This window comes from Maniola jurtina, chromosome 5 (assembly GCF_905333055.1).
Source record: "Maniola jurtina chromosome 5, ilManJurt1.1, whole genome shotgun sequence".
NCBI classification, from domain to species: domain Eukaryota; kingdom Metazoa; phylum Arthropoda; class Insecta; order Lepidoptera; family Nymphalidae; genus Maniola; species Maniola jurtina.
Window position 1 is genome coordinate 9,062,464 of NC_060033.1, and position 15,371 is coordinate 9,077,834.

Consider the following 15,371-nt stretch of genomic DNA (forward strand, 5'->3'; position numbering starts at 1 on the left):
TTCAAAGGAGATGTTTACAAAAATATATGACGCCCTGACCAAGATTTTATACAGTTAATAGTTCCATGTGGGCAAAGCCGTGGGGCGAACACTAGTAAATAGGTTGACGATACGTATAATATCATCAACCTATTGACCTAATAGATTGGGAAAGTGTGACGTCACAAATCTATTAGGATTGTGGGCGTGCCCACTGCCCATCGTGCCCACAACGGTAGATCCGCACTTGGGAGGAAGGCTCTAAGAAGTTGTAATACAACAAGAAGCCGAGTCTCCATACGAGTCCATACGGTTCCAACAAATCTTATACACGTTAGACGCTTCAGATGTCTTGATTTTTGCTATATTATTGCCACCTTGTGCCGTCTCGCTTTGTATTTACCCTGAATCCTGGCCTTAAAAACCTGTGCACTTCGCTATATTAAGTACCAAAGTAGGTACCATTTTCCAATTTTCAACATTGCGTCTTCCTAACTAGCAACGTTTGAATGACGTCCACGGTCAAACCGTTTGTCTCTGGCATGTAAAAGTAACAAAACACTATAGAAATGGCGCTGACAACCGCAAAGATGTAAAATATTGGCCCCAAACCCATCGCTAAGACCAGAGGGTTGAAGATGAAGAGGGTAATGAAGGTGCATATCCATCCCCATTGAACACACACCATTGTCATCACGCCTTTTACCTGAAAACAATTTGCAGAGTCTAGAATACCTTTCCAGCTTATATAATACAATAACAATTTATAATCGACATATACTTTAAAGTTTCTCTGCAACATCATAATTGAAAAGCTCTCAATTCAAAGGAACTCGCAATACACTTATTGCCACTGGAAATTAATGTGCGAGTTTCCGAAGCAGTTCAGTAAACCTAATTTTAAAAAAATCATCACCAAATTTGAAATAAGTAAATATACTAAAACAAAGCTAAATAAAACTCGGTAAAGTAACTCAATAATTCGCTAAACAGTTTTTCAGCGCATTCATGAGGTCTATGTAATGTGAGGTCTCATTAGGTATTTAAATTAGGTAACTATTTTAATGTTATGAAAGCAGTGAGTGTACCTCCGGTAGAAACATTTCAGCGATCATCACAAAGGGTACAGTTCCCGCTCCGCTGGTGCAAGCTAAGCAGAAGACATAGATAAATATGCCGGTCAGCCAATGAGGGCCCCAGTGGAATTGTATTTGAGTTCCCAGGGCCACGCAGCAAATACCAGAAGCTATTGAAGAGTATATCATCACGGGCTGAAAAAGTGGAAAGAAATATGATTGTAGTTTATTGATCATTTCTTTTTTTCATTTCTAAGTGGGCTTGACTGAGCGATCAGTCCGAGGGATGCCCGAGGGCTGATAATAGATTGGGTAAGTAGGTAGAGAAGGTTAGATTTAAGGTTGGGACATGTTTTTGTATACAGACGTCTATAGAAGTTAGCACCATGTATTTATTGCCTATCAGGAAGCGAGGTCGAGAATTTAATGATTATTCTTTAACCTACAACGTATAATATTTTCTTTACGAAGAAGCATAATAATCATGATTATTATACAAGTTCCATGATACAATCATCCAATCAGCTGTGTGGCACAACACCCACCGACAGAAGATCGTCCCATAACTTGTCTACATTTGAGTAGATGGTCTACTCTCCTTCAATGGCAATTTATCTATCTAGTATCTACATCTAAACTAATCAAAAAGGAGCCGATCAAAATTATAACAGTTAACTAGCCTACAGTGAGCTTAATTAGCTAAAATAATAAAAGACAAGATATCCAAGGCATACCAGAGAACAATCGACTAGGGTATGGTCTTTCCGTGAGCGTAGGTACTGATGGTACTTACTACGTAACTAATCATACAAAGTAAAAAGAACTCACCCGTCTTCCTGCATAGTCCATCAGATAAGCTGAAATCAAACCAGCAATGGTGTTTACGAGAGCAAATAAAATACTGGTCAAGTTGGCAGACATGCTTGGTAGTGCCTCTTCGAACAATGGTTCAGCATAGACCTGCACCACTGTCAGCCCTTGTAAGACGGATATCGTGTACAAGACAAGAACTATTACTAAGCCTCGACGCGTTGATCGAGATTTTTCTGTAGAGAAAGATTATTAATTTATAAAATTATTTAATTTTATCATGAAAATAAAGATAAGTAGGTACTCAAAATATTTTCAATGCCTCGCTACATTAAACTGTACCTGGACGAAGTTCCTACCTATTATTTTATCGATTGGTAAAGTTTGGAGGAGGATTGTAGGGCCTCTCAAGTGATTTCAGAGTCACTTAGCGGGCAATTGGCGAGAGCTATGCTTGGAATTTTACTACATGATCAAATCAGGAATGAGCAGATACGTAGGAGAACCAGAGTAACCGACCTAGCTCACTGGTTTGCGAAGCTGAAGTGGCAATGGGCAGGGCACAAAGTTCCCACATGGGTCCCAACTCCCAACTCCATATGTGCGAAAGCGTAACGTTGCAAAACCTCCCAGTAGAGGTCGTCTATGTAAAACCTAGTAAGGTGCACAGACGTCTTCAAAAGAGTCCCAAGGAACCACTGGATTCATCCGACGCAAGAGCGTGTAAAAGTGAGAGAGTGTGAAAGTCCCTACAACTACAAGAAACTAATTTCCAGCAGTGGACGACGATGATGATGGAAGAGGATCTGATACTTACTTAAAAATTGAAGCAGCGAAAGTTTTTTAGGAGTTTGACTTTCGATTTTTAGTTTTTCCTCTTCAGGTGTCTCATCTGAAAAGATAATAGGCATTTATTTTGAAAATTCGTAATTATTAATCCCAAGATCGTCTACTTTAAACAATTACGTCCACTTCTATACTAATATTATTATAAAGAAGTACGGTTTGTTTATTGAAAGTAATCTTTGGAAGTACTGAACAGATTTTAAAAATAATTATTTCACAAGCAAAAGCTACATTATCACAAACACACAAAAGTTAAGATCCCTACAAAATTTGTAATAAGCTACCCTACGAAGCCTCGCTAGTATAGGTGAATAGTGAAATAGGTAACTTAGCTAAATATTAAATGAAAATTCTTAGTTTACTTTTATTTTTATAAGGTAAAAATAAATTTACCCAGGTAACTACGTAATTAATTACGTATAAAAAAGTGTGTTTACTAACAGGATTACCACGTAATTAAATGCCTATTTAATCTTTGTTATAAACTTCTTTATCTTGATTTATGAAAAATCTACCTAGTAAAATACGTAGGTCGTCATTTATGTAAATATCATAATCAATATCACTTGGGCATACAATATTATAAAAATATGATTTTAAGGGTTCCGTAATCCGTACTCGAAGGCAAGCACGAAGGGTGCAAGCCACAGATTTGTGCCAGCCAACGGGACTCTATTACTAAACCTTCGCTTTCCGGGTGCCCGTCTGTCTGTCAGTGGACTGTATCTCATGAATCGTAAGAAGCATAGAGATGAAATTTCAAATTTTTGCAAAGTGTGTATTTCTATTGCCATTATTTTTCAGCTTTTATAAAATAACAAAAGTCTGGCCCTCGTTGGCTCTCTCTAATACGTTTAGTGGAAGCATAATGTTCCTTAATCTAAGGCCCCACCAGTAAAGAGTCATCTGAATACTCTGATAACTTCAAATAAGTGTATACTAGTATCTTATCCAAGACTCAATAGTTATTATTACCATATTAAACTTGGATGAGCCTAATAAAGTAATTAACAGGATGCATTGTACTTTAAACACTTTAGAATTTTTGAAGGGTAGAACATTATATTTTACTTTTTGTTTGTTTCATTGAAGCATTTCTATGCCATTTATCTGATTGCTATTTTTGGTACCTACAATTCTTGTTGGAATTTGCGAGAATATTTTGACTTCGTACCAACAACGAACAATAAAATGGCGCGTAAGTTGTTCGTTCATTGCTACGCATAAGCTAATATTTTAGTTTAAATCGTTTATATCTGTAGTCATTCCATCCAGATAATAAGACGAAATACTTAACTATTATTAATAACAACTTAGGATTAAAATGGATATATCTGCGTACAGGTGTAATTAGAAAGCTAGTAAAAACTTAGCGCTGTTATTATACTACTTATACACAATTCAATACCAATAACCATTAACTTGTAGTTATAGTGATTTAGTATTTTCCAAACCCGCAACGTCTAGCGTGCAAACTTGCGGTCAATGCCCCGCCTACGACGCGGCATCGATCTACGCAACGTTCACTGACCTCTAGCATGTTTTATTTGCAAATACATTGAGAATATTTAAAAACACAGGTTTATTTTTGTGGTAGGTATCTTATGTAATCACCATCTTCGTCTTTGCTAGCGTTCTAATTACAACCTATATAGGTATTCAGTAGAATCTAGTATCTACAAAATACTAGGATTTTCCTCAATTTTGGATTATGAGACATAGTTTTCATCCTAATTATTACTTACTGTCCAATTGCGGGTTCAGCGCTCTTCGTATCACATCCATTTCCTGCAAAACCTCCTTTGAATTTGCTTTTAAGGATCGATAGAAGGCTATAGAATTTGCGGCTTCCTTATCCATTCCTTTTTTCATCAAGTACGTTGGCGACTCTCTAACAATCATCAGTGCTAATACTCCAACAACAGCAATAAGCAGACACGTGTAGTTCATCATGTTATAATCCAGATGTCCTCCTAAGATGTAGGATACCATAATCCCCACGCCATAGCAAATAATACCTCCAGAGGTCATGGTGCCTCTAATAGATTCGTGACAGAATTCACTGACGTATAGTGGTACGATTACGAATAGGCAGCCTCCTAATCCTGCTATGAATACAGATAGCAGGACGACCGCAACAGATGGGAATGTAGAGATTAACGCCCAGGCGACCTAGAAAAATATTAGGACATAATACATATGTAGGTAGTTATTGGTATTAAACAAAATGAATAATCTTTGAAAGTAATCCATACTATCCTCCATACTAAATTATAAATGTGAAAGTGTGTCTGTCTGTCTATCTGTCTGTCTGTCGGTCTGTCTGTCTGCTACCTTTTCAAAACAGTTTAACCGATTCTGACGAAATTTGGTACAGGGTTAGCTTATATCCCGGGGACGGACAGGCTACTTTTATCCCGGAAAATCAAACAGTTCCCACGGGATTTCAATAACCCATCCGCTTAACCGATTTGTATAAAAGGTACCAAGATAGCTTGCGTTCCTGTTATTGACATAGGTAACTTTTTATCCCGGAAAATCCAACAGTTCCCACGGGATCTTTAAAAACCTAAATCCTATCCTCTAGTAAATGATAGGTAAACCAAAAAATTGAAGCTAGGTATTTTACTAAGTAGTAGCACAGAGTAAGGATGACAAAAATAGTAGGTACCTACTTAATTACTTGTTCTGTGATTACTGTGCTATCCAGAGATCTCTTTTACAGATTTCTAGGTGATAGAATTATTGTAATTACGTAGCTATACGTATTAGGCAATACTTACTACTTGCGGGGTAGCAAATAAAATACAACTATATTTTCTCCCCAGTATATCCAAGAGAAATCCAGCTAGGGGTGTGCTGATCAAAGCTGATATGGACGCTAAACTTCCAAAGAGCGCCACTTCTGTTTCGGTCATGGGTCTGTTTAGAGTGGTGTTATTGGATGAGAAGAGCTTGATGGTTGATGAGGGCCATGCAAATAGGATACCTATGTTCAAACATAGGTAACAAACTGAAATAAAAGAATAACTAGGTAATTACTGTTATCAAACATAGGAGTGACATGACTTAGGTACACTTCCCAAGGCTAATTTACTTATCTGCTAGGTACCTATATAATTATTTGTAAGAATTTTTCAGTAGATAGGTACCTAAATAACCAACGTCGTAAGTATGTACTATGTATGAATAATTTTAAGGGTTTCCCAAAAGGGAAAACGGAACCCTTATAGGATTACGTTCTTGTCTGTCTTCTTATTTTTTGTCTGGTTACACCACACAAAAAATAAAATGTGTTTCAATTTTCATAGCAAGATAACTATACCAAGCGGGGTATATGAAAGGGCTTTACGTGTACATTCTAAAACAGTCTACTTAATAGTTTTTGATTTATCGTGCAAAATGTCGGAAAAAATACCCGAGTACGGAACCCTCGGTGCGCGAGTCTGACTCGCACTTGGCTGGTTTTTAATTAGGTATTAGGCAATACCTACCCTTTTTATGGTTTTGAAACTAAAGGGTAAATACGGAGTCCTATTATAATGTCACTCTGCTGTCGGTCTGTCTGTCTGTTTGCCTGCCCCTCTGTCTGTCTGCGTGTCGCACTTGACCGGTTTTTACCCGACTACGGCAAAGCCGAAAGGAAGGGTTAGCAGTCTATGTATGTATGTATGTATATATGTGTGTATGTGTGTATGTTTGTTAAATAAACTCTTACCTATCAGCGTACAATACGCTTGTCGAATTATAGACATGTTGAAAATTGCTTTAACTATATTATTATCCAAATATTGAGGTACCTAGGTAGGTACCTACTTGTTAAAGTATTTTATTTTGTAACTTATGTCTCGATTCCTTCATGACACTTTTGATACTAAATAAGGTGCCTTATAAGGTATCTTAGGTTATCAAATAACAAAGTGTTCTCTTAATACTGAGCAAACATAAGCTGTTAAGCTTACATAGATTTTATTACCATTAATAAGATGGATTAATATCTTTGTTAGGTGTTTATTTTACTAGGTATATGTATGTTTAAATTTTTATAAAAAATTCAGGAGTCGGGAGACGCCCACTGTAGTTCTATGCATTTTTAGGTAAAAGTAGTTCTGACCGAACTGCGATAAATTGGCAACAGTCCAATGTTTCTACAAATCATACCTATCTACCTATTCTGAACTTCAAAATTTCGTTATGTAAAGAAGCCTGCGTTTTATATGAGGCTGGAATTTTTATGGAGTTGGTTGTACCAGAAAAGTGCCACATATAAAACCATGAGCGTGAGAAAAGAGAGTGCTCACCCAGAGGTTGCGTTTTGAAGTCTATGTTAACAGTTCTGGGTAGAGCATACGCAATGGCCAGCACAGAAGAACGAGAAGAACATAATAAAATTAAGAGGTCAGAGAATTCTCACCCAGTGGTTATATTTCGAAGTTCGAAGTTTATGGCAACAGTTCTGGATAAAGCATACGCAATGTGAAACTATTAGGATGACATAAAATATTTTAAGTCCATAAGGAATAGTTTGTGGGACAATCACGAAATTGTATTGCAGATCATTTCGTGATTGTCATACAAGCTATTCCGGGTTTAAATGTTATATTAGATTAAAATTCCACAAACATTAAAAGGCTAAGCCATACTTTTTACCAAGATGTAGGGTTTGTAGAATCGAGCTTGTAAGTTATTTGTTATTTATTGTTATAAAATATGTGAAACAGTCAAGAGCATTTAAGAGCTTATGTATACTTTGGACTTGGGATAGTTCCCATGGGTAGCACAAATCGAAGCTCAGCTAGGGGCTTGGCTCTGTGGCTCTACTAGGGATCTCATAACTTTTTAACAGTGAAAGCATTATAAATTCAAATTTAATTTGCGAGTCTTGGCAACCAAAACATGAAATGTTTTTGGTGGGATAATAGTAATTATACCGTAAAAGTCTACGTTGCAGTGCTTTTTGGCAATAGGTCGATATTCCAAATCTAACCAATTTTCACTTCTGTTCCCTTCTCTTTCTAATTCTATTTATATAAGAGTAAATTAAAAGACAATAAAAATTTGCTAAAATATGTTTTATTATAAAAGTCCTAAAGTAAATTTGCTCTTTTGAGGAATCGTTTCTGCATGGCATCTACTGGTAAGCACTTCGTCTCCGGTAGGTAGTAGTAGCAGTAGACGACTGTGAGGAAGCATACCACGGAGAACAGGTAAAATACTGGACCAAGACCTAGAAAAATGTCAGATGTTATATAATATGTGAATCGTAGCTTTGCGTAGCTGATTGCCTTTCCTCCAGACAAACCCACCAATAGGATAGCTTGATATCAAAAACAAGCTTAGCTTAGAAAAAAGTTTCAACGAAGTTTTTTACATAGACCTACTAGATGAAACGAGGGAGTGAGCTAGGGATGCGCGAGCTATGGGAAGTGAGTATGGAGAACAGTCAAAATACTTTGGCACCCGTCATGCATTTTTCGTGTAGGCACAGCTACCTCTCGCAAAGCGCATTTTCAAAGCATATCTTGGCTTTGGTGAAGATAGACACATACTTACTTTCTCGTAGGTAGGTACACCAACCAATCACAAACATGTATTCAAAAAACATTCGAAATTTAATTCAAAAATGTTTTCGGAAAATATTAGAAATTCAATTCAAAAACATAATTACTTAGTTTCGTTTGTGATTAGTTGGTGAATCAAAATGGTTAACGCCCACTGAAATTTTTGTCTCATCATTTTATGCGATTACGGACCCAACCAGAGAGCCCTAATAGGTACTTACTTTTGCCGAGGATAAGAGTACCTATAGGACTTCGTCTGTGTTGGTGTTAGCCGGCGGCCGTGCTCTGCCTTTTTGGAGTGTTCTTTTTGTTAAAACTGACTGGAAAGCGCTCTAAGGGGGGCTCGCCGGCACAGACAGGGTCCACACTTGTATAGTTTAACTAACTTGTTACAAATAACTACAAACTTGACATTGGCTAATCTTTGTAAAGCCAGACGAGAGAGAAAAAAAAGAAAAGAGTAGGTACCTATAGTCACTTGCATGCCTTTTAAGAGCTATTATTAGGTACCTATCTATTCAAAACTCTGTTTTTTCAAAGTAATTAAAGATTTACCTACCAACTAAATTGACTAGAGGGTTGAAGATGAACAAAATAACAAAGTTACAAGCGAATGCCCACTCCACTGCAACCATGGATGCGAAGCTTTTTATCTGCAAACAAATAAATAAATTCTTCAGAAAATATTCTGAAAAAAACCGGTCCTTGCAATTTTTTTTTTTTTAATTATGACAAACGAGTGCAAAAATATGCCCACAAATTCTATTGTGATTCAACTAGTTTTAAAAATACTGTTCCTTTATTCAGAAGCATTATTTTGTGGCTCACGTGAGGCGAATCTGTCATTACTCATTAATTAGTATCATTACTATGGCCGCAGACACACCTGCAAGTTTTGCTTACGTAAGTAGCCTTACGAGATTAACTTGTAATAACTGAGCCAGCTAAATAAGTGGCTTCAGTTTTAATCAGAAAATGCAACAGAAAAAAAAAATCAGCAAATAACTTATGCGGCAGTGGTATAAGTTAGTATCCTATAAGATCCCAGCCTGCTTCACTAAAAATGTTAAGAGGGTATCGAGAAAAAGGCGGATGAGGAAGGTGGAAATGTACTTACCGAGGCGCTCTCCAAAATCTATTGAGCTCCTCTACCTATTGATGCGATTGGCTGGCAAATGGCGAGTGCACGTAATTGGTTGATCAGTCGGCGCGACTGCACGCGATTGGTTGATATGTCGACTTTCGCTTCCCGGATTCACCAACTTTCTCCTACTACGCTGCTTCAGGTCCAAGTTGTTTGCCGGGCACTATAGATGATCTATATTTTAAAGCAAAGGGCTAGTCAGCAACCTCACCTCTGGTAAAAATATTTCCGCGACGATGACATACGGAACCGTCCCCGCTCCGACTACGTATGTGACGCAATACACGTGCATGAACACCGCAGTCAACCAGCTCGGGCCCCAGTTCAAATGTATCTGTGAGCCAAGGACGGCGCAGGAGATGCCTGTCGCGAATGACGCGTACATAAGAAGAGGCTGAAAGCAAAGGAGCATCCCAAATTATACATATTATATTATAAGTAGGTAGGTATACAAGGAGGTAGGTACACGTATGGGCTAATAGAAAAATCGTGATAATTAAAATCAAATCCAGACAAGTTCTAATCATACATCCCTTTTTTGATAATAAATGTATAAACGGATAAGTAGGAAAATTATTTACAATGTTTTAGCCAAAGCCAAATCATACACATATTTTTGTCAACTTTGTTGCATAATAAAGTACTTATTACATAACAATGTGTAGCAAGGTGCAGAGGAAGATTGACGACAAAGTGGTAACACAAGCTATTTTAGTACGAGTATCAAGCACTCATTTGTCAGGATCACATTTTAAACTAGCAAAAAATGTTGACAAATGTGTGAAAATATTACAATAAAACTTAAAGCTAGCCTTATCTAATTACTGTACAAATCATGCCCGCGTGGAATGGTGCCAAGAATACTGGCTGCATTTCCGCGTTGGACAGCCAGGCTGATCCGTTGCGCAAAAAATGAGCCAGCCCTTCTGTCACCCGATGAGGCTATTAAACTAGCATAATATTATGTAAGGAGTAGATAGGTAAGTAGGTACCTAATAAAAATTGTCTACATTTTTTTTAAATAAATAAATTGAAATTGAAATTTTGAAAAAAAAAAATTGAAAAACGACTTTTGGTTCCTTCTGGGGTAATCCACAACATCGAATGACCTGCCTAGTTCAATAATATAATTAAATAATCAAAAAGATCAATGAATTGAGAAATTGTGTAGCTAGATCTGGTACATAACGGGTTTAGCTGACTTATAGGAATTTCATATTAAGGTGTGATACTTACTCTTCTTCCGATTAAATCAATAAGATATGCTCCAATGAATCCAGCTATTACAGCCACAATCGCAAACAGAATGCTCGACACCATCGCTGACATGGTCGGTACCGCTTTCTCGAATAAGGGCTCGGCGTACACTTGTACCACGATTAGCCCTTGGAAGATACTTGTAGTATACAACATGATTGACAATATTAATGCTCGGCGAGAAGAACGGGACTTGACTGCAAAAAGTTACAAAACGTAAACTAACAGAAAACTAAACAACAAATGAACTGATCTGACATTTTTTAGAACAGGGTATCTATGTACCTACAAGAAACAACAAGCTTATTTTTATTTCTTTTCAGAATTATAGTAGAATCAACATTTTGTTTACATACTTAGAATCTAATTTATAGGTACCTAGGTATTTCCACGGTGACAATTTCTTTTTAGGTCCTTCTGGATTTAATTTCTCTTCCTCGCGAGGAGTATCTGGAATAGTTTTCAGAATTATTAAATTTTTGCTGCCCAAGTTTAAATTATACATCTACTTATACTTATCCTTTTGTAAATTATCTGAATAATTGTAGAGTGCCTAATCATACCTTCTGTACCTTCTATATCTGGATTCATCGTTCGCTTAATGTTTTCTATTTCTTGGAGTACTTCTTTTGAACCAATTTTCAAACCTCTATAAAATGCTATAGATCTCGCGGCTTCCTGCGAATAAGCCAATATAGCTTTATAACATTTGAAAGTTTTTCCTATAATATGACACATCATCACCATCATCATCATCATCAGCCTGTGGACGTCCACAGCTGGACATAGGCTTTCCCTACAGAGCGCCACCACAGCCGGTCCTCAGCCTTTCTCATCCAGCCACTTCCCGCCACCCGCTTTATATCGTCGGTCCATGGTGCTTGAGGCCGTCCCATACGCTTGCTTAAACGCAGTCTCCCCTCAACGACTTTCCGGCTCCAACAGCCATCGCCTCTATGTGACAGGCATGGCTTGCCCACTGCTACTTCAGCTTGCTTATAGTTTGGGCTATGTCAGTGACCTTGGTTCTCCTGCGGATCTCCTCATTTCGGACCTTATCCCTCAGGGTAACTCCTAACATAGCCCTCTCCACAGCTCGCTGAGCAACATAGAATTTATGAACAAGGCCATTTGACAGTGTCCACGTAATATGACACAATTTAGCGACAATACGGTGTTTTGTAGAACGATCAGTATGTACCTAATATCTACCTACCATATTAACATAATCCTAGTCCCTATCTGCCTATTACTTCAAGTGCTAAATTAGAGAACAATTCAGGTATTACAAAATATTTTCTTCTAAAAACTTGTCAATCTATGAATCCAGCACAATAACTCTTTGTGCAAGACCCCATAAAAAATTAAAAAATGGAGCTTAAGATTGGAGATTCTACCTTGACTGAGTAAGGCAAACTCTTGCCTGCCCAGTAGGATAGCCGCTGTGATCGTGGTTGAACGCAAAATTAGGCATGCTCAAAATCTAAAATGATCTTACCTAGTGTTAGTTCATAAATATAAAAATAAACTCACTGTCTCGCGTCCCTTCTGCATCAAAAACAACGGCGACTCCTTCATAAAACTGAAGGCCACGAATCCTAGAATCGTCAACGTTAGACCAGTATAATTCATCGCTTTATATTCTAATAATCCTCCCAGTAGATATGAGAACAACATCCCGATTCCGAGGAAGATCATAGAACCTGACGTCATGGACCCCCTAATGCATTCTTGGCAGTATTCGCTCACATAGATCGGTATGACGAGCATCATGCATGCGCTTAAGCCAGAGAGAAACATTGCAAATAGAACTGCTTCTACGGTGTACCATATGATTACAACTACCCAGCCGATCTGTGAACAGAAAAGTATTTTAATACTTAGATAAGAGCAGCAAGCAAAGTTAGCTTCGGTTTTGGGGGGATACCTCTATCTTATGTCGACTTTCTTTGGAAGGGATTGAGTTGTGGGGCAATATTTACTAGCAAAATAGGCGCAGAGCATACCTACCTATCTCAGTTCTTTGGTTCCTATTAGCATTCCCAGCGTCACAAAAACTAAGAATGCTAATAGGACGATCTTGACAGAAACTTTAGGGGTAATCGATCGTCATGATATCATCATCATCATCAATAGCCCATAACTGTTCACTGCCGGACTAAAGGTCTCTCCCAACGGAAGGTTTGCCCAAAATCACCACGCTGGGCAGACGGGTTGGTGGTCATGGTAAGTAGTAGAAGCACAGATGATACTGCTGCCCGTTATATTATTTTAGTCGCCTCGTACAACACCCGCAGGAAGAGGAGGGATGCTGACAAGTGTATTCTGATCTGCCGTCACATATAATGAAAGTAGGTATCTCGCCTGCAGGTCGATTACGGAAAAGCTGCATCAATCATTGCTACAATTTCGATTGTTGTGATTGGCTGAATTTATAATATTCTTCTCATGACAGTGGATCTTAGCCAATAGCAAAAAAGTCTTAGCTAATCAGAGGTTTATGATGGTCACACCGTAGCTGTCTTACTCCAAAGGTGGACCTCTTAATGGCAGAGGAAGACTAAGCGGTTTATTTAAGGGTGTATTGTATTGTACCGTAGCTGTCTTACTCCAAAGGTGGACCTCTTGATGGCAGAGGAAGACTAAGCGGTTTATTTAAGGGTGTATTGTATTGTACCGTAGCTGTCTTACTCCAAAGGTGGACCTCTTGATGACAGAGGAAGACTAAGCGGTTTATCTAAGGGTGTATTGTATTGTACCGTAGCTGTCTTACTCCAAAGGTGGACCTCTTGATGGCAGAGGAAGACTAAGCGGTTTATTTAAGGGTGTATTGTATTGTACCGTAGCTGTCTTACTCCAAAGGTGGACCTCTTGATGACAGAGGAAGACTAAGCGGTTTATCTAAGGGTGTATTGTATTGTACCGTAGCTGTCTTACTCCAAAGGTGGACCTCTTGATGGCAGAGGAAGACTAAGCGGTTTATTTAAGGGTGTATTGTATTGTACCGTAGCTGTCTTACTCCAAAGGTGGACCTCTTGATGACAGAGGAAGACTAAGCGGTTTATTTAAGGGTGTATTGTATTGTACCGTAGCTGTCTTACTCCAAAGGTGGACCTCTTGATGACAGAGGAAGACTAAGCGGTTTATCTAAGGGTGGTACTATTGTGGAACTGAAAAGTTTGAAGAGACTTACCAATTGTGCCATGTAAAAGACAATACAACACCATTTCCTTCCCAGAGTATCTATAAAATAACTTGAGAAAGGTGTTATTATTATAGCACTTATAGACGATATGCTTCCTAGCAGCGCTAGTTCAGTTTCTGTCATGACTCGATCCAGAGTTGTGTTTGTGGAGCTGAAGAGTTTGAGCGTGAACGATGGCCAAGTATACATAATTCCCATTGTAGTACACACATAGCTAACTGAAAACAGAAATAAATACTTCTTCGTGAGAGTCTTGTTTAGCCAAAAAAACCGGCCAGGTGCGAGTCAGATTCGCGCACCAAGGGTTCCGTAGTCGGGTATTTTTTCCGACATATTGCACGATAAATCAAAAACTATCATATCATCTATGCATAAAAATAAATAAAAATCTGTTTTAGATTGTAAATGTAACCCTTCCATATGATACCCCACTTGGTATAGTTATCTTAGTTTGAAAATTGAAACTCATTTTAATTTTTTTTATATGATGTAACCACAAATCCACGGTTTCCGGATGTTTTTCCTTTGCTTGTGCTATGAAACCTACCTACCTGCCCAATTTCATGATTCTAAGTCAACGAGAAGTAGGTAGGTACCCTATAGGTTTTGTTGATTGACACGACAGACGGTCAGACAGACACACAGATAACAAAGTGATCCTATAAGGGTTCCGTTTTCCCTTTTGAGGTACGGAAACCTAAAAATGAGCGGTAATAGCAGTAAGTAGTATAAGAGCTAGAAGAGCAACCATGACGGGCCAATAAACGACGCCAATCATACGAATAGACGAATTTTCGAGTAGGTAAGTAGGTAGGTAGGTATGTGTTATACCTACCTATACCTAATATTGTTAGCTTTTGATAAGCCGTCCTCATAGGACCAATGTTCGCCAACGAAACCTATTGGAGCCCGGCGTATACGCAGCATTCGTATAGGTACTAACAGGTAACTATAGATTAATTATTTATTTTACACTTCCTTAGTACCTAACTTCCTTACTTAGTAACTACCTACCTAATATTAAAAAATAACTTAAAACACTTACTTACTCCAGTGGCTAGAATCTGGTTAAGGATTGCCATATTTCTACTACTAATTAATTTACCCAGTTAGCTTATATTAGGAACCTATTATTGATTGGTTTTATAAAGAAAAACATTGAGTATTATAAGGTCTATGTGAGATAATTAACGAACAACCCAAAACGATAGAATAAATCTTAACTACAATGAAATATACAGATCCTAAGAGTTGTGCCTCAGAGGTTTACCTACCTGATGTACCTAATCTGAAGGGATTAAAATACTGAAATAAGGAAAGGACGCGCATGTAGTGTGAGAGGAGCTATAAATAAAATACATAGCTCTTAAATTGTATAATTTTATTAGAGCAGCTAAATCTAAGTGGCTATATAAAAGCAAAATACCACTCTCTATTCATTATTCGCTAAGATAATTAATAATTTATGCTTGAGATAAATCTAGCACATTCCA

The 15,371-nt window shown here is 37.9% G+C and overlaps 2 protein-coding genes across 2 annotated transcripts; both read right to left on the bottom strand.

Annotated features, from left to right (window-relative positions):
* On the bottom strand, window positions 1-6,569 carry LOC123865766 (facilitated trehalose transporter Tret1-like). Its single transcript, XM_045906988.1, has 7 exons — window positions 6,430-6,569; window positions 5,495-5,724; window positions 4,457-4,883; window positions 2,683-2,757; window positions 1,884-2,101; window positions 1,068-1,250; window positions 1-685 (listed from the first exon to the last, which is right to left on the bottom strand). Exons 1-7 carry the CDS (start codon window positions 6,464-6,466, stop codon window positions 455-457), a joined length of 1,401 nt encoding a protein of 466 aa, XP_045762944.1. The 5' UTR covers window positions 6,467-6,569; the 3' UTR covers window positions 1-454.
* Window positions 6,570-7,764: 1,195 nt separating this feature from the next.
* Window positions 7,765-15,100, bottom strand: LOC123865765 (facilitated trehalose transporter Tret1-like). The gene is made up of 9 exons (XM_045906987.1): window positions 14,924-15,100; window positions 13,867-14,096; window positions 12,207-12,527; window positions 11,237-11,351; window positions 11,052-11,123; window positions 10,653-10,870; window positions 9,628-9,810; window positions 8,832-8,925; window positions 7,765-7,938 (listed from the first exon to the last, which is right to left on the bottom strand). Exons 1-9 carry the CDS (start codon window positions 14,958-14,960, stop codon window positions 7,799-7,801), a joined length of 1,410 nt encoding a protein of 469 aa, XP_045762943.1. The 5' UTR covers window positions 14,961-15,100; the 3' UTR covers window positions 7,765-7,798.
* Between the last annotated feature and the right edge of the window lie 271 nt (window positions 15,101-15,371).